General features: G+C 35.7%; 1 protein-coding gene across 3 annotated transcripts in view; it reads right to left on the bottom strand.

Annotated features, from left to right (window-relative positions):
- The window catches only part of OGFOD3 (2-oxoglutarate and iron dependent oxygenase domain containing 3), a 33,794-nt gene extending 8,103 nt beyond the window's left edge, over window positions 1-25,691 (bottom strand). The window contains exons 1-7 of one of the 3 annotated variants that reach the window (XM_087924764.1): window positions 25,336-25,691; window positions 23,207-23,424; window positions 17,605-17,680; window positions 15,218-15,260; window positions 8,265-8,329; window positions 7,711-7,767; window positions 4,774-4,927 (exon numbers count right to left, since the gene is read on the bottom strand). In XM_087924764.1, coding sequence (XP_087780890.1) covers window positions 4,774-4,927; window positions 7,711-7,767; window positions 8,265-8,329; window positions 15,218-15,260; window positions 17,605-17,680; window positions 23,207-23,424; window positions 25,336-25,676 — 954 coding nt within the window. In that variant the 5' untranslated portion in view covers window positions 25,677-25,691. The remainder of the gene's footprint in view (window positions 1-4,773; window positions 4,928-7,710; window positions 7,768-8,264; window positions 8,330-15,217; window positions 15,261-17,604; window positions 17,681-23,206; window positions 23,425-25,335) is intronic. The other 2 variants (XM_026702090.2, XM_087924765.1) reach the window with 2 other exon arrangements.
- Window positions 25,692-25,708: the final 17 nt, after the last annotated feature.

The following is a 25,708-nucleotide window of genomic DNA, read 5'->3' as shown; positions in this document are numbered from 1 at the left end:
GAAAAAGGCTATTTCCTGTTTGCCTTTTCTCATTTTCATTAAGCAGTTGGCATAATAATTTGTATTTTTCCCTTTTATGTTGAACATATATGAATAATATTTTTTCTACTTGTTCTACTAACAGCAAATAGGATTTTCTCCATTTGTTCTTTTTTAAAATATACTGTATCCAGTACTTATATACAATCACTTTTCAAAAGGAAAATTATTATGTGCTGCATGTTCCAAAACTAATTTTCTTCAAAAAATTACTATCCTTCATCCATTTGTTTTAAGAATGGAAAATATGATGAGGCATTAGCATATGCAAATGAGAGTATCTTTGCAGAGAATCGATCAATTATTTTGCATAATTTCCTAATCATTTATTGAAAGACCCAAATGAGCCTTCTGCTGTATTTTTTTTCAGCTGCTGTTACCATAAAATTTGTTTAATAAAGAGAATAGGACTGCCTTCAAACACAAGGTCTGATATTTGTCTTAAAGTGCTTTACGTTAAAGTGCTTAAAGCTAAAATGTCAATAACTTGCAACTATTTTCAGCACCACTTAACCTCTGCTGACAAGTGCAAATGTATTCCAACAATACAGGAAAAATCCATACAAATGTTTATGTCAGCAATTCACAATTTCCTCAATCAATAATATAGAGTGAAATGTCCATATGATGTTTCAAACCCAATTTTTCATAAGTTACTGAATAATCAGTATTTCTAATCTTACAACTTTGAGAAAAATATATTTTCACTAGAATGAAAGTGTTGAAGGTCACAAATGTAATATTTGTGGAACCGTTATAACCCAGAAAAGGTGGTTTTTTCATTGTTTTTTCCTTATCTACCACAGTTCAGTTTTACAGAAGAGTGTAATCTCCATTGCAAAATGTGTTGCAGAATGCTGAGCTAAATGTTTTGGTGTGACATTGTCACTCACATTCGGTTGAGTGGAAGGTAATAAGTTGGTGATCTCTTCCAATCACCAGAAAGGTTCAGAAAAAAGATGTTGGCTAGATAAAGGACAGAATGCCCAGTTTCTTCCTGATGAATATAACTTCAGGATCTTTCCAAGCCTTACCATTTATGGGGAAGTAATGATGGACTGAGGACCTAAGAGCCACCACAAGATAAAAAACAGGCAAGTAGACTTGCTTTTTGATAATTCTTCTCCGGACAAGGAGTAGACTTGAAATTACAAGTGCTCCAGGCCATTCATGAAATGACTGCTAAATAGCAGTCTCCAGCAGGATTACAGCTCTGGGTGGTGAGGAATCAAATCAAATCAAATCAAACATTTATTGTCAATGCATAACATGTGTACAATGAAATTGAAATGAGCCTCCCTTGGTGCAGCTCCCCCCCCAAAAAAATAAAACATAAAATACATCTTGTACGTTGCGCTGGCCCTATAAAACTATAATATAAAACCTAATTGTGGTGTTATGTTGCAAAATAGTTATGAGGAAATAGCCATCTTGTTCAAATGGTAGTCAGAGCCTTTGAAATTGTCATGGACCAGGCTTAGGACTCACGTACGGAGTCTGAATCTGACACTGAACAACCTGCAGCTGAATTGGTAGTATGTCAAGAGGAATCACACGAGGCTGATCAAACACATGTACCACATGATCAGCTGGAAAAATCAGAAAATGACATGTGACCTCCCAGCCCATGCATGTGACAATTAGAGAGCAGAGAAGGTCTAATAAGACTCCTCGCCAAGCAAAGAAGAAAATCTTCTAATTGGCTGCAACTTATCAAAGAATCTACTTTGTCTGTTTCTTTGCTGGAAATATCTCATGTCTCAAATCACATTTGTGTGTGAGTTTGGTTCTTGGGCCTTTAACCTTTGGACTAGTTGATAACCTTAACTTGATCTTGAAACACTGAGCTGGTTCTGGATGATTCTTTGGCATGCTCCAGTTTTCAAAGTAAAGGCAAGCTTTGGCTTTGTTTACATGTCTTGTTTCCTGTAACTTCAACCTAGTATACTGATAATTACCCAAGAAATGTCCATGCATGTATGTGTGTGACTGAAGCCTGCAGCACGGCACTAAAGATACTAAGTTCACAAATTTCCTTTTTTAATCACTTTCAAACATTACTTGCTAATTAATTTGCAGCTGTTATGAACCTTTAGCTTGACAGGTTTTATAGCACCAGGTATTTCCTTCAATCCTTAGCCAAATAAGTTTTAACTAAAAGTTTTAAATATATAAACATTTTTTTAATAAACAGCAAAAGGGTGATTAAAAGTTTGACTTTAGAAGGTTACAAACGAACTAAGGGTTCAGATAAATATGAAATAAGATTTTGGAATTAATTATAAAGAATCCTTCCTATGGGAAAATGCTTTTGTTTTGCTTTTTTCTTTCTTTCTTTAAGATAATAAGATTTTAAAAGTTAGGTACTAAAGTGAACTAAACATTATAAAGTTGATACACACTCACAATTACAGAATTAAGCAAAGTATTTTAACATTACACAATAACTAAAGGTATTTTTAAACAATGGATCCTGAAGTTCATTTTAAGAGTATCCACCTCTAGACTACTTAAAAGATGTTATGGAAAAGAAATAAGTTCTATCTGACAATATCAATACTAATTTGATGATGACTTTAAAATGACAGGGTACAAGAACATGGAAAAAGATGTTACCCTAGTCATACAAAGGAAACAAGGGTTGGAAAACTATATTAAAGATTTGCCATTTTTCCTCAGAGGGGGAAAAAAAACCCAGTGACTTATTATATCACAGTTTTAAGACAATCATTATGTTTAATCCATGAAATGTGAAAGCATATTGATACAAAGAAGCACCAATCAAAGCACACCCCAAAACTATGCATATAATTCTGAGTTCCTTCAAAAAGCAAAGAAGAGAATATAATGAAACAGACCATGTTCCATGTGAAAGCTCAAATGATGGGAAAACCTATCCATTTAAGCTACTTTCATTCCTTTCATTTTTCCAGAGTTCATATAATGCAAATTATTACTAATCATTACTGTATTAATAATTATTACTTGCCCTCAACAATCATTGTCTACTAGGATCAGTCTTTAACATCTTTTATCTTTTTATGTTTTACTGATTTTATTGTAATGTCTTTGATTGTTGTGAAATGCTCAGAGTCACAAAATGTTGGCAACATACAAGTTTAAAAAATATGATTCGTTGCACAGCCAGCCATACCTTTAGACTGGATTTATCCATATATGCAATCCTTCCATTATTATTATTATTGTCTTGTTATTGTTGTGGTGGTTAATCTTTGATGAGATTCACAGACTTTGGGGCTGGTTGATAGCTCAACAGGTCGAGTCTTGACCAAGGACCTAGGAACTGTTCAGGTAACGTTCGAGGATATAAGCTGTTCCAAGTAGGGTGGGGTTTTTTGCAGAATCATGGTATTCAAGTCTAATAAATTCAGAATTTCCAAATAGCGAGATAGCCCTTTAGGTATTGTTCCAAGGGCTCTAATTACAATTGGGATAACACACAATTTCTTTTTCCAAAGTCGCTCAGCTTCAATTTGTAAGTCCCGATACTTTGTGATACTTTCTTGCTGCATGTCTACAATTCGTGCATCACCAGGTATTGCAATGTCAATGAGCTAACACTTTTTCTTTTCAACTATTGTTATGTCAGGTGTATTGTGGGCCAAGTGCCTGTCTGTATGAATTCTGAAATCCCACAAGATCTTGACTTTTTCATTCTACAGAACCATCTCAACCTGATGCTCCCAGTAGTTGTTACTATACTCAGATCCAAACTTTTGGCATAATGAATGATTTTAGCAACTCAGTTATGGCATTCTAAGTAGTCAGTTTGTGAAATTTTGCTGCATCCACTGATTAAATAGTCAACTGTTTCACCTTTCTCATTACAGAGGCAGCATTTGCTGTTGGTCGTGACATGCTGAATCTTTGCCTTCATGCAATTTGTGGCTAAGACTTGTTCTTGAGCAGCCAAAATAAAGCCTTCAGTTTCTTTTTTCAGTATTCCTGTGTTTAGCCAATTCCAGTTAAGTTTTTGGTCAGATGACGATGATGATGATGATGATTATTATTATTATTACAAGAGGTATGTTCAATTTAATAAAAATAAGATAGATGAAATGTTATAAATGTTAGGTTATAGTCTTTGAACTTACATTGGGAGAATTGCCTAAAAAACATTTTTACTACTAACTTCCTTTTTCTGAACAGAAAATCAGAATATAAACTGAATAAATAATGGATTACAGCATACAAGTATAAAAGGCAATAGAAAATCAATGTGATAAAAAAAAATTCTAAAAAATAAGAAACTAAACATACCCCCAAAATAAGATCCTCAAAGTCATATACTAAAAATATTTTAGCATTATCAAGATAAGAAAATCCTCCTAACGAACAAAGTGTTACAGATCCTGATCCTACATTTTCATATTATCTAGAAAAACATAATAACAATCAACAGAATGGCCAGACTGATTATGTAATTTAATAGGAATCAGCCCTAGGATTTTAACTTCTAAATTTAGGCTCAACAAAAAGGGGAGCACTACAAATTTAAAAGTCCTCCTATATCCATTTAGTCATTAATACGTTTCATTAAGCTCAGCAGGAGTTACTTCCAAGAAGGCACACATGGTACTTACATGCTAAAATTACATCAGAGCATCGTGACTCTTTAATTAGAGTGCTAGCACTTATATATGCAGGACACCAATGCCAAAGGTAGATATTTAGAAGAATATTAAGGAAAATATTATTTCAAAATCTCATTACCTTGTCAATATGAGGATGCCAATATTCATCATGGGTTGTCTTTGCTTCTGAATTATTTATTCTAGAGAAGAAAGTTGGCTTCGTCAAATACATGGAAGATGAGCTGATGCCAAAAGTAAGAGCTATTTTTTGTTGAATTCTTAGCCTCACATCACTACAAATGAGAAAAGACCACCAGAACTGAGTAAAACTGCACAAAATAGATTTATTTTAAATATATTCTTTTATTTAACAATATCTAACATACACAGATTATTAAAAGAAATTCATGCACATTCTCTCAAGCATTCTATAACATATGTGAACACAATTAATTGGATAGCAGCCTTAGAGAGAATAGGTTTTATTAATTTGTTTATAGTTCAGTTCAGTTTATTTCTGAAGCTTCCAATTATACAAATACTGTATATGACATGCACTTTATATTCTACTACTGTAACCTTCAATCTGAAAAAAAGTGTAATTTGTTATTTATTTTTCTAATTGTGCTCAGTTTCACACACCACATAGGTCATAAATCAGATTTATAAAACACAACAGGTGAATTCAATCTTGCCATAGAAAAGCTTCCTACCCAACAAACACTTTGGTTAATGGAAGTAGAGGTCAAGAGAAATTCTGTCAGTTTTGGGTGGAAGGCCTGAAGCAGGCAGAGTGGGAACCAGCGATAGTACTATTATCTAAAAACTGGGCAGTTATTTCCCCCTTCAAGGCCAGAAGAGAATTGGCCAATATCCAAAGAGGTAAAAAGAAAAGACTTAGAATTTAAGTGAATGCTGTAAAACTCTAAATAGTCTCTGAGTTACAACTCTTAGTTCAGAACCCACTCAAAGTTACAGCCACACTGAGAATAAATGGTACTTAAGCCCCATCACCAAATTATAATCATTGCAGCATCCCTGAAGTCATGCAATCACAATTTGGGTGCTTACCAGCCCACCTGCATTTATAAGCTACAGATGCACTTCACCCTCCCCCCAACTCTGCCCTTTTGGCCCCCTGTATTCATTAGCCCCTGCTGTCCCTTCACTGTCTTCTTACCCCCGAAGCCACTGAGTATTTGAGCATAATACATTTGAATGTTTCTCTATATCCATGTGACAGAATCCAGTGTCCATATTCTCAATTTTTATCCACACTGGAAAATTTAGAAGAAAAGATTTTTTTTCTTTTTCTTTGCAACTCAAAACTGTGTATCAGAAAGTCTTATTGAACTTTGAGTTGTAACTTTGAAGGGTTGCTCAACAAATGGTAATAATTTAAGAACTACCTGTATTATAAAAGAACACGTTTTTATATCATCTCAACAATCATTTCTTTGTCAATTTTATTGATATTCATCTTAACAAGAATGCTTTGGGAAATTTCTGAACATATTTCAATAAACATGGTGATCTTTAAGTCAATTTAAATGTCCCTGTTATGATGAATAATGGGTTCGATTTGGGGCAATTTACACAGGTTTGGGAAACACTGATCTAACAGCACAAACTTGCACATAGCATAAATGCTTCTTTCTTTCATTATCCACACTGCTTCTTTTCCGTATTTCAGTTCTACCCTTTAAAAAAAAGTTTATTAAAAAAAGTTTATTCAGGAAACTTATTTTACCAAAGCAAATCAGTTTGAAAGTCTTGTCTATTTTTTTCAGTAAACTTTGCCCATCATTTAAAAATCTTCCTCAATAACTAGTTTCTATTCACATAGACTATTTGACAAAAATCAATTCAGGCACTCTAAGTAGACAATGGGGCTTTTCTTTAGCTATTCCCTTGAGCTGCCGCTCTGAAAGCTATCCAGACTGAATTGTACTGAAAAATCCTTTAAGGATTTCTTCTGTGCTCTCTTACACAATAGCTGTGATTATACTGAAAATGCATCAGATGCTCTTTAATACAGAGCCATGCTCAGAGATGATAATCCAAAATGAAAGGTTATTTTTATATCAACCCACCATTTAGACTTGTGTTTATCTGCCTTTTCAGAATGAATCTTCTACCTAGAACTGGCTATATTAGAGACAGTATCGAGTACAAGAAGAAAATACACAATGTAACCTGAATTGTGATCATAACATCTACACAGCTAGATTTCATTCATGAGTCAGATTAATATAATTAAGGCTACCTCATCTTTTTCTGGTTCAAAATACAACATGGCAATACAATTAATGCTTCCCAAAACAACCAGACTGACAAAAATTCCTGACAAACAATGACAAGTCCAGAATGCTCTCACTAAGCATTCCTGCTCCGAGTTTCTATTCAAGCATCATCCCTCAGTCCTTCTCTGGTCCTCTCCAATGGCAATGAACAACCGATGCCAACCAAGGCTAATGTGGTGTAGTGGTTCAGATGCAGAATCAGGAGTAGGGAGATACAGGTTCTCGTCCATCAGCCACAGAAGCCCTCAGGTTGATTTTGGGACAGTAACTCTCTCTCAGCCTAACCTACCCTTCAGATTTATTACTGTAGGGAAAAACATGATGGCAACTTCATATCAACTTTACTAATCTTAAGTATTACCAATCTTGAAAAAGGAAGCTGCACAAGAGACTCTCTCCTTTTGCCATTTAAGACTGTACCAAAATCAAATGCTGAGATTAAATAAAGTCTAGGATGCCTCAAGCTACGTTTAACCAGATTCTTTCTGTGTTCTACCCCGCCATTCATTAGTGGTAAAACAGCAGTGATTTCATGAAGATTTTTCTCTTCAAGCTATTCAAATGTTTTCTGAACTAATATTTCTACAATGCAAAATATTTCATCTTACTTTGCTACATAACAAGTTAAGACAATGATCAATTCAAAAATTATGCTGCAATATAATTTTTTTCGAATACAGTAATAAACAAGGGGTACTAGTATAATGAATTTGTATTAGCCAGATGACTGGAGAAAGCAAAAATAAAATTTTATAATACCTGGATTTTCTTACCGATATAATTGAAAATCGTCTTCTGTGAAGATGTCATGGATTTTATCATTAAAGTATCTGGAGGGAAAAGAAATAAATGACTCATGAAACCATTTCACAGATAATGTAGATTAAATCTTTGCACTAAACAATTACTTTCAATACTCTTTCAATTGTTTACTTAGATCACAATTTTAATACACAATTATTTTAAAAGTTTCGGAACAATATGGAAATACTGAAGCTGTAAAAAATGACTTCGGTCAGGTCAGCTTTAGGGTTGTCATGTTGATTCTGACACAATACTTATTAAGTCTAACACACTAATTCCAGTAAGTACACATTACTATGGAAAACCTGCAGCTTGTTTAAAAAAAAAAAATATAAAATGAACAAAAGCCTATTTCCACATCCAATATCCCCAAAACAGTTATCACATATTCTTTGCTAAATGAAGAGAAGTGCTGAAAACAGAGTAACTTGTGGCTTTACACCTGTTTAACAGACAGAGAACTAAAAGAACAAAGATCAACCATTCTAAAGGTGGATATATTAAAATGCAATTCTAAATTTACCTGTACATATTAACAAAATGCTTCCCCAAAGAAAGGGCTCCAGAGTGCAAATCTAGAATTGAAGCCTGAAATAGGAATAAATATATACATTCAGTACAGACAATGGAAAATATTTAAGGCATGTTGCTTTCTTTAAAAATAAGACAGATTACTCTGGAAGTCATATTTCTATTCTACAATGTTCTGAGAACTTAACGTAAAAGTGTGCTGATTGTAAGTATTTCCCAAGAATCAAGGAAAGTCAAACTTACTCTGAATTATTTCCCAATAATTCTTTATCTATTCATGTCAAGCTTTGATATCACAATTCATACACAATGGTTACCAGTTATGAATACAGTGAGGCTTACCATTATTTCTGGAGGGAAAAAAGTTATGCATTTCAAGAGGAGTGGATTTTATTTAAATTGTGATTTAAACCATGATAGAAATCACTATTAAGAAACAATGATTTAAATCACAATTTCTTCAATAACTAAAAATATTTAATAACAATTAACCCCTCCAAGACTTAGCCAATTCAGTTGGTTCTAGATTATTGTGCATTTATCCCTCTGCTTCTTCTGTTGGGTAAAACGAACAAGCAAATTAAATCATATAGCAGGAATGGGCAACTTTTCCACATACCCTGACTTTTTACAGAATTATAATTAAGCAAGTCTGAATTTTTCCCTGATCTCATTTTTTTTCAGAATAAACCTCAAGACAGAAAATGATCAGACCTCTGAAGTGGTTTCACATTACAATAAAGAGCAATACGTTAGCATCTTGCAGAAGGGATCCAGAAATAATCCCTCTTAAGTGTACATGACCAAGAAAAAATGCTTGACAATATATTTGTATTTAAGATGAAGTTATATACGAAATAAAATGCAAACAAAGGTTATTTGTTTAGTAAGGTTAAGCTATGGTATATTTTTATTCAAGAGTCAGTTTTTTTATATACTCCATAGAATATCTTATTTATTTATTTTTAATTAACATTAGGAGCAACAGCAGTAATATTCTCTTTCATGACCTTGATCAGATTACATAGGAACCTGTTCAGCTAGTAATTGAGGTTAGCTTTACAATATGCTGACAAAGTAAGTAGCTTTTAAAACAAAGTTTTCAGTTTCTACAAAAACGTGCCAAGTGACTTGCTGTACAAAGGGCATTAACAGAAACAAAATATCAGGAAAGTCATTCACTCAGGAGAATCTGGTCACCAGCATAAATATGTATGGTGACTCACAAGGTTAGAACACTGGGCTGATGACTGGATGATTTGAGACCCGTTGATGCCACAGGGCGGGGTGAACCCAGTGGTTCAAAAGTGGGTGATCGCGAGTAGATAAATGGGTGCAACTTAAGTAGGAAACTTCATGGGGACTCAGAAGGATCCTCCAACTGAGCAACAGTGATGTCACTGGCAAATATTTTGTTCAATTGTACTTTATTAATTTGATTCGTTTTGTTAGTTTTTATTGTTTTTTATTTTAAATAGGATTTTACATTCTGTAAGCTGCCTCAAGGCGAGTAGGCAGCAATATAAATTCAATCAAGAAATCAAGAAATCCTTTCATCATGGAAGGACTTTTGTGCTTCTGAAATGGAATAATTAGTATACCAGCATAAATAAAACTTAATGAAAGCATTTGCATGAAAGATACACATTCTTATGGCATAGCAGGTGAATATCATAATCCTTAATATGAAGTGCTCTCTGAGCTAGAACAATGATGATGTTACATAGTTTGATTAATGAAATATCTGCAAGAAAACAACGAAGCTCAGAGAGTACCAAGGACCTCTCATTTCAATCCTAAACTACAAATACTCTCCTTTACTGATCCTTAATCAGCAGAAATGGCAAAGTAGCTTATAAGTGATGCAGATCACATATACACATAAATTCATCTTAATTGATATCATCATACTACCAATTTTAGAGCAGCAAACAACCCCTCTTCACCAATTCCATTCAGTGTGGTTTAAACTATGATACTAGGTAAGACCTTATTTGTGACAACATCTGAATATAGAAATCTTCACTTGGGCAAGCAGGACTACCCCATGTGCCTTTAACTAAAATATGAGAGACTAATAATTTAAAGCATTTATGAAAAGATTGTCCATCTCTCTTGCATCAAATAGAAGGAAAACCATGCAAAAGCAGAGGGATTTCTGATTGAACGATCTGAAACAACTGAAAAGAAGTCAACTTGTTATTTAGAGAAACAGATAAAAGCAATACTGAATCAGCTTGATTTATTGGAACTATGTGAAATTTATAAAAAAAAAAAAAACATCCTAAACAGAAATATTATGAAAAAGGTATAAACCAGACACTTTGTTAGCTTATCCATTTCAGAAGAATGGAATAAAAGAAAGATAGCTTCTATTTGGGAAAGAACCCAATACATCTCTAAAACAAATTACATTATTCAGCAACTCATCAATTATTTTTGGAAATTGTACAGCAAATAGCTACCTGATCCAGCAAAAAATGAATATTTAAATGGCATATTATTTTAAATATTACTAATCAGCAAAAAGCTTTCACCCAATAACAGAAGTCAAAACTAAAGCTTCCATTAAAAAGTTAAAAATGAATAAAACTCCAGGACCTGATGATAATTCAACAATATAGTACAAGATTTTTCAAGAAAATTCTGACTAAAATTTCAACTCAACGAACTAATGAGATTAAGATACATGACAAATTTCCAGCATCATGGAAATATTTTTTGTTCTTTGATTCAGAAATGAACAAATGATATGACTCTTTCTGAATCACATTAGATTTCATGTGGAAAAGACATTGGGAAATAATGGGAAGAGATGCTGTCCAGCAGACAGTCAGTTAAGACAGTGGTCACCAACCAGTGGGCCGCGAGAAAAGTTTGGTGGGCCACAGAGAAATCTCACCCCCAGAGCACCAGCACAAAGCAATTAATCTAGGCTGCGCCACCCACATGGCATCCTATTTTTCCTTTTTCCGACCATCATCTGTTCTGCGGTGCCGGGAGATTTAGATTAGCTAAGAAGCAGGAAATGGTTGGATTTCTTGCTTTCTAGGTAGTCTTTAGAACTTCAGCTCAGCACAGCCGAACCTCCCTTAGAACTGAAGGTTTGCTTGCAAGCAAATTCAGTGTAGACTCATGGCAAGCAAATTTGAAAGACTGAGCTAGCCAATGGCAGATAGATAGATCACTGAATGATTCTGTGAGCAACTCAATTTGCCTGCTTTGCCTGATTTTAGGTAAAAGTTGCTCTTTTTTAAAATAAAAAAAAATCAATATTTACATGCATGTTGTGTTGTGAGTTAATTTTGTGAGTTTGCTTGCAAGCAAATTTTATGTGACAGATTGAGCTAGCCAATGGCAGATAGATAGATCCTGAATGAATCTGTGATTCTGTGAGCAACTCAATCTGCCTGCTTTGCCTGATTTTGGGTAAAAGTTGCTCTTTTTTAAAATAAAAAATTCAATATTTATATAAATGTTTATAATATTTACATACAAGCCATGCCCAGCCAGTCACATGACCACCAAGCCACACCAACAAATTAGGCCATGCCCACAGAACCAGTTAGTGGGCCCTGGGATCTAAAATTATGAGTTTGGTAGTCCCTGACGTCCAAAAGGTTGGTGACCCCTGTGTTAAAAGACAGCACAGTTCACAGTTGCAAAATAGGGTGGGCAAGAAGTTCAGACCCACCTAGCTTTTGGGGCTATAAAGGAGACAGAGTTAGGTTTAGGGTTAGAGTATTTTCAGAATTTTAAGGTTGATGTCAGCTATTCCAGTTGAACCAGATAGGACAGAAAATATGACCAGATAAACTAATTCTACTTTACTGTAAAGCTAGATTACCAGAATAGCAATAGTAATAGCACTTAGACTTAAATGCCGCTTCACAGTGCTTTACAACCCTCTCTAAGCTGTTTACAGATCAGCATAGTGCCCCCAACTCAACTAATAGACTTCCTAGATTCAATCAGGAAGATATAGGTCACTATGGTTTGGTATTAGGATATCAGATTAATCAGAATAAGACACCAAGAGTTACATGGAATCTATCAGGAAAAAAAAGGAATAGTAATGCTCTTAAGCCAATTAAGTACTTGGGAATTCTACTCGGCAAAATATAAAAAGATTTATTTAAGAATAATTATTCACATATTTGGAAACAAAATATAATGGCAGATATTTTAATAGCAAAGAATGCTAAACTTGTCCTGATCAGAAAGGATATGTGCAGTAAAAATGAATATTTTTACCAAGAATTAATTCTCAGTTTCAAATAATTCCAATAAGAATTGAAGAAAAGTTACTAAATGTGTACCAGAAATGAGTAATTAATTCTATTTGATTAAATAAAAAATGACAATAAAATTTAAGATTTTGCAATATCTCAAAGAAATAGATTAGCAGTCTCAAACCTTAAATTATATCATTATACCAGTTGTTTAATCCAAATCCCTAGCTTCAATTTTAATTATGTATTTTCCTGAAGGTGAATATATAAATATTTGACTAGTGGAGATTCATACTGATAAAATAAAGATGAAATCTTTTGAGATTCTCTCCTTAGAATGGTTAGAATTGCTGATTGGTTTCAATACCTCTATATCTCTATCTATGTAGGTAGTATAGTTCAAACAAGGGAGAATACTCAAGAGACTTGAGTGAATTTTTAAAAGTTGTTAACTCAAAACATTTGTTGAGGCTTATTTCTAAGCTGTTACTGAAGTATGAACTAGAAACTGAACAGGTTAAGGATTGTTGTATTGCTGGAATCCAAAATCAATAGTCAAAGTTGGGTTTTTACTGTGCAATAAAATAGCTAGAAGCCATCACAATAGTAGATGAGGTACATAAAAAAAGATTTAGCAAACTAAGCTGTGGATTATGCATCAATGTCAAAATTAAACATATATTTTAAAATAATTCTGAATTTAACTTGAAAACTTGTTCTGAACTGTTATTCTATATGTGGACTTGTACTATATGCAAAGTTTGGGCCTCTTAAGGGAGGGTCTCAAACTTTGGCAACTTTAAGACAAGCGGACTTCAATGCCTAGAATTCCTCAGCCAGCAAAGCTGTTTAAAATACCAAGTCTTGTCTCTTTTGTCTAACAAAGACAAATCATTTAAATTTGGTAAAAAAGAAGTTATATACTGTACTTTATTCTGATTAACAGCTCTTATTTTTTATTAATTATTGATATGTGATTTGATTTTAGTAATTAAGATTACTGTAATATTAACCCAATATTATTTTGAAATGTTTTATTTAATATTATACTATGTGGAATTTTTTTCAGTTTTATTCTTTTTTTTCTTTCTTTTATCATGACTGTGCTATTAATATATTACAAAATAATCATACCAATAACATTTGTTTATGGAAGAAAGCTCCTAAGCCTATCAGTCAAGTTCAATCGTGTGATCATTAGTGCATTTAAAATTCTGTGCTTGAAGACATTTTGCATAATGGAAAATGAGCACACTGATTTAAGTAACCAATATATCCTAATGGAAACTTATTTGACAGATGGAAGGCAAGCAAAGAACAGGCAATGTACAGTAATGGCCAAAATTGTGGAAACCTTTTGGGAAAAGTATATTTTTGAGGTTTGATGGCTAATAACACCACTTTTTTGGAGTAGTACCATAAAATTATATATCAATGGAATGATAATTTAATCAAGAATGTGATGCAACAAGTTTGTCCAATTATCTGTGCTCTATGAAGTTATAGCCAAATAACCAGAAAAAGGAAGCACAACTTGCTTAGGTTGATATCAGGTAGCTTTGCTTCATCTTATTGTAGCCAATGAGCATGAGTTTTTAGATAGCGAATCAGGTGTCATCTTGTTTTGCAATGAGCCAATCAGATCACAGTAGGATTCAGTTATTGATGTCATGTATTGAAGCTTAGAGGAGGACATTTGTCACTATGTTATGTGATTGATGTCAAGTTGGTTGGGTTTTTTTTTGTTCTTTCATTTAGTGAGCTTGTAAAGCGTAATAAATTAAAGTAATGGTGCAAAGACTTGACTGGTCACCCAGAAAGCGATGTAAAATAGTATTATTAAGTGAATAAGGCTACAGTTACAAATAAATTAGAAGAAAAATTGGTGGAAACTTAACCAAAGATGGCATTTCTAAGTTTTTGAAGAGGTATAAAGAGACTCAGTCATACAAAACCACACTGGTAAAGGCAGGAAAAGGTGCACAATATCAAGTGATGATAGAAGAATTAAGAGACTGTGCCTACATGACAGAAGAAAATCATCTGGCTGTATACAAGATGAAAAGGAGCAATGCAATGTGATGTTGAGTGCCAGGATTGTTCAGCGTAGACTGCAGGAATTTGGCCTAAAATCTAAAATTCCACAAAAAAAAAAGCCACTTTTATCTCTCAACCAAAAGTTGAAAAGACTAAATTGGAGTAAAACCCATGTTACCTGGACAGAGGAACAATGGGACAGTGTTATTTGGAGTGATGAGACCAAGATCTTCATTCGGTAATGAAGGCATAAAATACGTAAGGAGACACTTTTCCCAAAAGGTTTCCACAATTTTGGCCACTACTATACAGTTCTAAGAGAACAGAAAGGCAGACTGAAAGTGGGTCCTTCTCACTCACCTAGATCAAGAGACTTTATGCCTTTCAAACGATAGCAAGGATACATTGATTCCTTATTGAATAGGCTGTACATTTTCTAATAAAAAAAAAAAGACACTAAGATCGAATGGCAAAATCTGGGATCTAATGTTACTGGATCACAGATAGTTGAGATTCCTATTAGTAACTGAAATGAACATTTTGACAAATGAAGATGAGAATGGACGCCCGTTTTTGTCTGACTGGTACTTCTCCCTGAAAGACAGTGTAAAACATAATCTGAAGAATCTTGCCTGAATACCAGAAGAATGTAAGAAAGTAACGGGACACTGCTCACCCCTCCATCCGATCCTCCCAAGGACAGTCCCCTCTCTGCTATTCTGTGGACGAAACAACAATCTCAAAACATAGCTTTTCCCCCAGTTGTTTACAGATGCTTTTGAAAAACGATTTGCCACCATTGATAAAGAAGAAACAGAAAAGAAACAGCCCCCTTGGATCCACAACAGGTAAATCAGCATAACAGGTGGCCCTCATAATCTGTGAAGTTTCATTCTCAAGGGTTCAAACTCAAGGGATTAAAAAACTGTAGATATGACTTTAAAAAGAGATAATTTATGCATAGACAAAAGCTATCCAGAATATTGTGTTCATGTAAATTGGGGGTGGGGGTGGGGAGCTCCAAGCTACAGTTACATAATTTTTTCCGCATGATCCAGACTCCAGGTGATGAGGGGCACCTGTGCCACATACATTACTCAGCAAGGCAAAGCATTTGCTAGTAAAAATGGCAAAACCCAAAGCTCTGCGCTTACCCAGCCATTTCCAGGTAGGATTACTCCAAAGGTTAGCAACTCAAGTTTTGAATTACAAGTGAGCAAAGGATAGGAAAATCTAGTTTATTATCAATGAAATAATTTCTATGGGAAAATTGGAATTTCTAGGCTGAACAGAGGAGTTTAAAGATGCAGTGGAGAGAATGAAAAGGGAGCAATTGAAGTACCTTCTGTGAAGAAAAGAGCTGCCCATCTTTACTGAAAAAAGTGATAAAGCCTCTAATTAAAGCTTTCAGTTCTTTCTCTGTTTACTGCTGAAAACTAACCTTAGGGCTGGTCAAGGTGTATTTTCCCAGCTAAAGTTTAGAGCAGTTGAATGTGGGAAGAACAACAATTTAGGCTATCTAAGAAATAGGGCTGGCAAGGGAGAAAACAGCATACTGTGCTAACAGCACAGCATACTGTGTAACAAGGCCAAAATATACATTCATGCTGAGCTAATCAACATTTCATAGGAATGCTGAAACAGAGGCATATAGTGCAGAGTATAAAACTGTATATACTTGATATAAATATTGTGTTTATATACACAAACACACATACTCATTAATAGAGATACAGTATGTGTCCATGGAAAGTGTATCTAGATCAGGGCTGTCAAACTCCTGGCCCGCAGACCGGATGCATCATGCGCTGGCCACACCCACACCCGGTTTAGCGAAGGGGAAAAAAGTCCCAATATGTCACATGATGCTGTGACAATGTGAGATTAATACCCCTGATCTAGATAGATCAAACTATTCTAGATTGGCTTTCTGGATTTCCAGATCCAAATTCCAAAATATAAAAATACAATGGAAACAATTTGGAAACCTGGTTTTAAATTATGGACAGTAATTTATTTACTGTTAATAAACAAGTTAATACAGTTAGAGAGGAGGTATAAGCTCATGTTTTAAAAGGAAACATTTGATCCTTTGGCCTTCCCAACCTTAATTCCATACCTGTTAAATGAAATAATGGTGACTTATGTCACAAGCATGTTTGAATGTAATAGAATGCAGACCAAAAAGTATGATTCATGTTATATCAGGAGAAAGGGTCTAAGACTCTTTAGATATTCTAGAACAAGAATTCCCAGATGTTTCACCAAAGTCCTCTTGACTAAGACTGAGAAAATTAGTGGAAAGTGGACTCTTTGGTGCTCTCTAGACATTTCATTTCCAATCTAGGTAGAATCATCAACATAAGTGAGTATGGGGTTTGCTCCCAGTTTATATACAATAGCTTGCCCTGTCAGTATTAATGGGGATGTGGTTTCTCCTTGGTATTTCCTTGATTAGGGATTGTTTTCTACTTGTTTGTTTGCCTGGTGCTTATCCCAGCTTATCCGGTTATTGGCTTCTGTACAGCAAATGTTCTGTGGTTTCTTTTTGTTTCCTTCTTAGCTTTTTTTAATTGTCTCTTTTGAATGATGTGTAAATAATGTTTAATGCTGTATACTGGAAGTCTTTGTTTAACAATGCTATTGTGACTGGTAACTCTGTTAAGTAACATGGTCATAAACTGAAACAATCATGTGACTGTATCACTTTGTCCCATCTTAATGATGACCCTCCTGGATGCTACTGTAAAAAAGAAGTGCACAGGTTGTCAAACAAGGATGTCACATGACTGCAACCTCCAACTTCCTACCAATGTCCCCACTGACTTTGCTTATGGGAAGCCAGCAGGGAAAGTTGTAAATTATAATCACACGACTGTGGGAATGTTGCACCATCCATAAATACAAGGTCCAGTCATAACTACCACAGTCATCATAAGTTCAGACAGTCAGTCAACAAGGGGGCATCTGTATACTGTTTATAAAAGAAACAGAGATCATCACCACCACTCTATTCTAAAGTTTTTAACAAGGACATTCTGTGTCTGGAAAAAAAATATTTACCTACGGATTTGCTCAGCTTCTTCCCTGTTAATTATGGCATCTGTTATTCCTCTTCCACATTTCCGAGGGGTACAGCCTAGATAAAAAAAGAAGACAGTATTTAAATATTTATTGCTGCTGTACCTGTCTTTAAAGGTATTACAGACAACTGTATTGCTTGAACTGATTGATTCACCAGTAGTAAGAATCTGAGAACAACTTATACATTGCTATCATTGTACCTCATATTTCTCATAATAATTATGGTATCTAAAAAAAAGGTCCATTTCAATTTCCTCTGCCATTTTTCTTGGTCTTATGCATTAGCTAAAGAATCTGACATTCTGATTTTCAAAATTATACAAATCATTGTTAAGAAGTCTGTATTTCTTTTTCCCCACAAATGATCCTGCTATAATAATAAACATTGTAACAAATCTAAGTAATGTTTTTTTGCCTAATCCACCAAAAGAATTTTGATTTGTTTAGAAGAATCCGCTGATGCCAATTTTTAATGTCACTTGATGTCACTTGAATGTAAAAGACAGTTATCTCTAACTTTGCAAATTTTTATATTTTTGTTAGGAGCTTCAAGTAGCTAAAGTTAATATTCTATTCTGTTGGTTTTACTTTTTGGACATTTACAAAACTATCACATTTCAAGGAGCACCTGGGGAACAACTATTGATTCAACCTCTTCAAGTGAAATAAACAAATACTGAGTTACAAGCTTGATCTTTCAGAATACATTAGACTCTTGAGACCAAACTTTTCTGTACTTTTAAAGAGTAAACATGACAGGAGAAAACAGATGATCTACCTTCAGTGGACACTTCAATCATTGGTATTTTAAGAAAAAATATATTGAAACGTATACTAGAGAACTCTGCAGCATTTTATGTTCAATTCTAAAAAGATGTTGGGGTACCAGTCTGCAATCTAGGCAGCTTATATAAGATTAAAAACCAAACAGAAAAAGACCAACAAGATAAAACAATAGGAAACAGTAAGGCTGAAATCATAGGCATACATCGAATCTATCTACTCCGGTGGTGCAATGCCTGGGGACGAACCAGGTTTTCAAGGCTTTATGAAAGGACAGAAGGGTTGGGGCCTTCTGAATCATAGGGAGAGCGGGCAGCTGTTCCACACAGCAGGCATTGTGACAGAGAAAACACAATCCCTACTAGATAGTATTGATTCATGGAGGGGATCCAAAGCAAATCCATCCTGTCATATCTTGTCAGACAGGCAGAAAGAATTGAAGACAGTAAATCTAATCTATCATTTGATTCTGTACCATAAAGAGGTTTAGAAGTAGTAACCTGTAATTTGAAGTATTTAGAAGTCTACTGGGAGTAAGTGTGTTTTGCAGACTATGACTACCTATGCTGCCACGTTCTGGATCAGATGTAACTTCCTGATAGCCTCTAAGGGTAGCCCTATGCACAGCACATTACAATAGTCCAAACTGACCAAGGCATAAGTGACCATGAACCGACCAATCCAGGAAGAAGCATAACCAGTACACAAGATGGTTTTATGCAAAAGCCCTTCTCACCATGGCTGCCATCTACTCTTCAAAGTTCCAAGAGACACCAAAAATCTGCACCAGTTCTGTCTGAAGAAATGCAACCCCCCCCCCGCCCCAAATAGAGGCCCCCAGGATCCAGAGACGCCTAGAATTCATTGCCACTCAATTTACTTTCTTTTCAAATATGTGCTGCCGATCCAGGCCCCCTTGGCCTCTAGATATTAGTACAAAAAACATAACTTGCATGGTCCTGAGTTGAGATTCATACATGAGTATCATCAGTATATTGGTGATACTTATCCCCATGACAGTAGGTGAGCCCACCTGGCAATGTTATAGACGTTAACTAGGAACAAATAGTACTGTATACAGATCTCTGAGGAATCCTGGACAGAGTTTAGATTTCTCAGAACTAAAGCAGATAAACAAAGCAGCATTACACAAGTTTGGGAAGGAACAGTATTGCAGTAAATTATCAAAGCAATAGATAAATCCTGAAAAAGACTAGAGATAAATTACAGCTCCCAGGATTCTTGGGTACAGTTAGATGTGATCTTGGCAAGCATCAAACTGAATTTTGATATATTTAAGACACTTTGCTGTCAAGTTACAAAGTAGGGAACTCTGTCAAATGCATCTCACAGGTGCCCCCAAGTGGAAACTTGGTAATATGAAAATTGCAACAGAAATGCAAAAAAGGAGCAGCCATTCAAGAACAGACTGAATTGATCCAGCAGAGCAAGGGTCTTCACACTTGGCAAGTTTAAGACTTGTGGACTTCAACTCCCAGAATTCTTGAGCTAACATGACTGGAGGATGAATTCTGGGAGTTGAGGTCCACAAGTCTTAAAGCTGTCAAGTTTGAAGATCCCTGCAGCAGAGTATGATCAAAGTATATTCATTTAAAAAATATGTATTTGAATAGGTTAAAATAAAATGTTTTTTTTTAAATTAAAATACTTCAAAATTAAATTCATAGTATTGAAAATGCAAACCTCTCATTTGAAAGCATGTTAAAACTGTAATTTCACCCTCAAAAACCAATTGTCAGTAAAAATTGGGTCCCAAAAATAAAAAAATGGATCTAAAAATATTATCCCCAAAACTGAGTATGTGCCTAACAAACACAAAAACACAAATGTGAGACATACCGTAAATCCTATGTATTATTTCATTCTATATGAAATCAAGTATCTGCCTCCACAGTTATAAGCACTATTTTTGATTCCAATTTTTAATTCTAATTTCAATTTAGTGATTCTGAAGGTAAAAAAATCACTATTATGAGTAATGAACTGTTAATGAAAACTCATGTTTTTATAGGAGATGAATTTTTGAATCAGATTATATTGGCACAAGCAGGCAACTATAAGAATCATGGGACCTGAATTTTAGAGAGGTATCATATTAAACAAATGAATCCAAAACATAGGTTGTTGTGAAGTTTTAAAATGTACATGCTTATTTTATGGGAAAGTTTCTCATGCACCCATAAAATCCCATCTGACTCCAGAGACTTATCAGAACTGGAAAGTAACATCATAATCAGCATGGTGTAAAACTACTGATATTTGGGATAGATTCAAGTTTGTTTTAAACATTTCCCATTTTATGCCACATCAGCACTGACTGCATCGTTTTCTTTTTCTTCTGCATCCTTTGAATATAGATGTAGTCTGGGAGATTATACTCCTTTAAGGGAATCTCTTGCACTTACATGATTTTTATTATAACTTCTCTCTGCCTGAATATATCTTATGATTCTCCAAAGGGAACACTAAGAGTTCATAGAGAGGTTTCTCCCACGTACTAGAAAAAACAGGCTTTGAACTCCTATTAAAAACCAGAAGAGCCATAGCTTGAATTAGTAACACTGACAACTGATCTTTATTTTTTTTTGTACACATCAAGAAGATCCATATGATGGCACAGCATGGATGTAGTCCATGATTCCATACAATTTTCTGCCATATTTGCAATGTACAATATATACTGTGTAATTTTTTAAAACTTGATTTAATTATATGAATCATACTAGGTGATTTGTCTATGCTGGAGAGAATGCTATATAAGATTCATGAACATCAGTGAATCAGAGTAATGCTTTTGCCTCATTGCAGCATCTATTATAGAAATGATCTGTAATTTAAATAATATTTTGATTGAAATCTGTAAAAAATATAGCGGAACCATGCTTCATGTCACTAGTTTGTACCAACAGATAAGCAATTTAATCTATGTGTTTTATAGAGAGAAATGTATCTAATGATTTGGCTCGGGGTCAATCTCATACCTAAATCCAAAGTACTGGCATTGATCCATGGCTCAACAGCATCATCATAATAAAATTTGTGATTCTTACAGTTCTATTCATGTATGTGTTTTCTTTACTTTGGTTTATGGAAAGCCCATGTAGGCAGTAGCTTTGGACTTTGATGGTACCTAGAAATATTGTCACTGATTTTTAGAAGTCTCTGAACCCGAATATAAATCCTGGACATAAGGTAAGATATTGTCTAGAAATCATGAAAAATTACATGTATCTTATTTTGTAAAAAATATTTTCATGCCACTGCAAAATACTGAATTATAAATAGTCCTTGACTTACAACTATAACTGAGCCTGGTAATTATGGCTATAAATCATGATGGTTGTAAAGTGGATCATCTAGACCTCTTTTAATGACCTTGTTTACACTGGTTGTTAAGCAAAGCTATTATTTGCTATGGTTGGTTTTTGCAATAAACTGGAAGTAAACACTGGTTTCCAGTAAAACTGTCATAAATCACAGTCACATGACCATGGGATGCTGCAAAAGTTGTAAAAGGTTGTTAGAAATAAAGAAAGGAAATAGACTTGGTTTATTGCATCAATGTAAATAGAGAAATGTTATTATTTCCGGTAGCCTCTTAATGGAGTTTTGCTGACATCAGGACTGGAATGCAAGGTTTTAAGGATTTAAGGATAAGAGATGGAATACAGGAAGAAAAGACCATTTGCTGTATTTTAAGAGAAGGTGATAAGTTACTATAATTGTTCATAATTATGATGAATGGATATATGTGTGTGTGTGTGTGTGTGTGTGTGTATCTTTACTATATTATTTTTCTTTTCTATTTTTTTCTTTTAGTTTGAATTAATATTTTATCATTGTAATTATAATTTTTAATAAAATTACTACCATGTTTCTCGCGAAATAAGGCCGGGACTTTTTTTTTTTTTTTTTGAGCCCCCCCAAAACGGCTAAGACGTCTTTTCAGGGGTGAATTAATTTCTCCCTCCCCCATGCGCCAGCGCCATCTCCAACAACAGCATCTGAGTTGCTCCCGCTTTTCCCTCGTCCCCGTAACAACAGGAAAAAAAAAGATTTTTAAGTACCTGGGAGCACCGCGCGCTGCGTTTTGGTTTAGTCCCGAGCGGCTGGGTGGGCGTGAGAAGAGCCGAGTGAGCGTCTCTGCTGCTGCTACTCTTGGTGCTCCAGCCTCGGGCTCTGCAAGTTTGCAAAAGTCCCGGTGTGCAGCCCATTCCTGCATTCCAAGTGCCCAGGCCGAGCTGCAGCTGTCCCTCTCTCGCCAGCACTGTCTCCAATAACAGCGGCAGCAGCGGCGGGAACCGTGGAAATTATGGAGGTGGCTCCCCAACCAAGAAGCGGCTGAAACACTTCCACGGTTCCCGTTGCTGCTGCCGCTGTTATTGGAGATGACACTGGCGAGAGAGGCACCAGCACCGGCAGGAATCGTGGAAGCTTACGGAGGCCTGAGAAGTGGCTGAAACACTGCCGGACATCCATGCCGACGCCGCCCGTCTGCTGACCCAGGTAAGGGAGGGGTGAGCCCTCCGTGTTCCACCATGGTGTTAGGAGCGGCTGATGGTGAGGCGTAGCTGCCCGCGGGGCACTCCTAATGGCAAGTTCCCCCTGCCTCCCCCCCCCCAATTTCACATGTTTTAAACTAGGCCTAAATTTGGGGGAAGGGGTTTAATTTCATTTTATGCCTAGAAAACATGCTGGGTCTTCCTATTGGGGGGGCCTTATTGTTGGAGAAACACGGTATTAAAAAAGCATCAATGCAGGTCATATTATTCAATACCTTCAAACCGTTTATGGCTGTCATAATCCTCTGAGCAGGGTACTTCAATGAATTTGTTTGGGATGCTTTCACCATGATGAGCCAATACTTCTGTAACTCCATCTTCAAGGAACAGGTAGCTCCTACTCAAAAGATAACCCAGCATGGCAGATGAGAGAAGGAAAGCTGCTGTTAACCATTTTCGCCGTGACTCTTTCTGAACATTTTCTTTCACACCACTGAAAACAAAACAAGATATTTTTATTCTCTTCTTTAATACATATTTTCACTTTGGATTTTACAACAAAGTTTTAAAACTTATGTCTGGCCTTCATTATTTTTTCATCATTTTAATTTTAAAATGTTTGTCTTATGATTATAGTACACTATACAGTAGTATCAGCTGATCTGGGAAAATGCTATATTGAAGAGCAGAACATGCATTTTAAAAAGCAATAAATATAATTCACACAATTTGCACTTCTTTAAACACAAAACTAGTGAAGTACACTTCTACTCAATAACATGGGCCCAATGACTGCATCTTTAATACACAGGCCTCATTCACATCAAGTAAGAAACATCATTTTCTGAATATCAGGCTTGGGAAAAATAGCCTTTAAGCTATTAAAATTCCTTATAATTATTCTTAACAAGTTATGGCTTACTAAAAATACATGTTTTCTTGAATATCAAGGGGAACTGAAATACCTGAATTCTACCTCATTTTCTTTAAATTTATTGATTTGTAGTAAGTTGCAGGAAGTATTAGTATAAACTGCTATAGAAAGCTAGAACAGTGGGGTTTGGATTTTGGATTTGCATTGGACAAACCCAGGTTAAAGATTTCACACAAAGAGAATTCACTAGTTGACTTTGGAGACAATTCCGTCTCTCTTAGTCAACCTACCTCAAAGAATTATTGTGAAGACAAAATGTGCTGATACCCCACATAAGATTCCTTGACAGCTTATAGGAAAAGCAGAATACTATCATTATTATACTTAATATTATTTTTATCTAGTTATTCCCCCATGGCTTTTACTATTTATATCGTCACAAGGACTTATAAAGATTAAGTTGCTTACATATAAGCAATTCCAAGATTGCCCCCCCCCCAAAAAAAAAATCCGCTGTAGCTGAGTGAGGAAATAAAGTTAGGGTATTTCTGGCCTAAATCCAGTGTTCTGCTACTACAGTAAGGATACTAGGCAGAGGTCATTAAGCCAATTCATTAGGAAAGAGGAACACCGTGATCCAAAAGAAACATAAAAGTTACAAAAAGATAATACTGGCCAAGTAACACACAAGCATCAAATCTCAAAAGGAAGCTGAAGTTCTTTTAATGAACTTAACAAAGAGCTCTTTATTTATGAGGATACCTATGTCATGAGTGTGACCCATAGTGCACAGCTAAAATATTATAATTTCCTTACTTTTCCTGCAGCATACATATTCTCAATATGGAACCTCATATACATAGTTCTTGACTTACAACAGTTCATTTAGCGACTACTCAAAGTTACAACAGCACTGAAAAAAGTGACTTAGGGCCATTTTTCACACAATCCTTGCAGGATCCCCATGGTCACGTGATCAAAATTCAGACGCTTGATAACTAACACATATGACGATTGCAATGTCACGTTTTGAGACCGTCTGCCAAGCAAAGTCAATGGGGAAGCCAGATTCGCTTAACAACTGTATTACTAACTCATCACCTGCAGTGATTCACTTAGCAACTGTGACAAGAAAGGTAGTAACATGGGGGAAAAAAACTCAATGCCTCACTTAGCAACACAACTTTTGGGCTCAATTTTGGTCATAAGTTAAGGACTACCTGCATAAGGTAGGTTGTCTAGAATCCAGCTATCAATACCTCCTTAAACCAAGGGGAAGGAGAAACCTTTCTTACAAGCAGATTACAACCTGTCCCCTTATTAATAAGAACCTTATTTCAGGAATCCAACTCAGTCCAACAAGGAATTATTAAGAGCTGCCTGATTCTAGATTCATCATGCCGGTCGAAGACCTGAGCTTATACCCCAAACTGACACCCTCTGGAGATGTCTGACTTTACCGCAATCCTCAATCCGGCCCCAAGGACTCTATATCCTGGGTGCATAATATTCTGGGAAAGAGTTATCCACCTCGAGACAGAGCTAGGCTGGCAAAGCGCTGCAGGAGTGAAAGAAGCCGGGCACAGGATGGGAAAGATGAAGTGCAAAGAGCTCCCTTCTTCTCTCACATGCGCAACACCGAACCCTAATAGGCAACTATTAGCAGCCAGTCTCCTAGACACCGCTGGGGATCTTCGTACCTGCTGCAGTGACGACGGTCTTCCGCTCGAGCCGCCGCACCCGCACCGCCGCTCTCCGGAGCCCTTCCACCCGCCCGCCGCTGAGGAGCCATTGTTCCAATGAAGCAGCTCCACCTGGATCTTAGGATGCTGCCTTCGAGGGCCGGGGGGGGGGGGCGCGGAGGGAGGCATCGACCAATAGGCTTTCACAGCGCCCGACCCGG

Source organism: Pseudonaja textilis, chromosome 2 (genome assembly GCF_049901715.1).
Source record: "Pseudonaja textilis isolate UNSWEBS1 chromosome 2, rPseTex1.2, whole genome shotgun sequence".
In the NCBI taxonomy this organism is placed as follows: Eukaryota; Metazoa; Chordata; class Lepidosauria; order Squamata; family Elapidae; genus Pseudonaja; species Pseudonaja textilis.
This window is presented reverse-complemented; position numbering and strand designations above follow the sequence as displayed.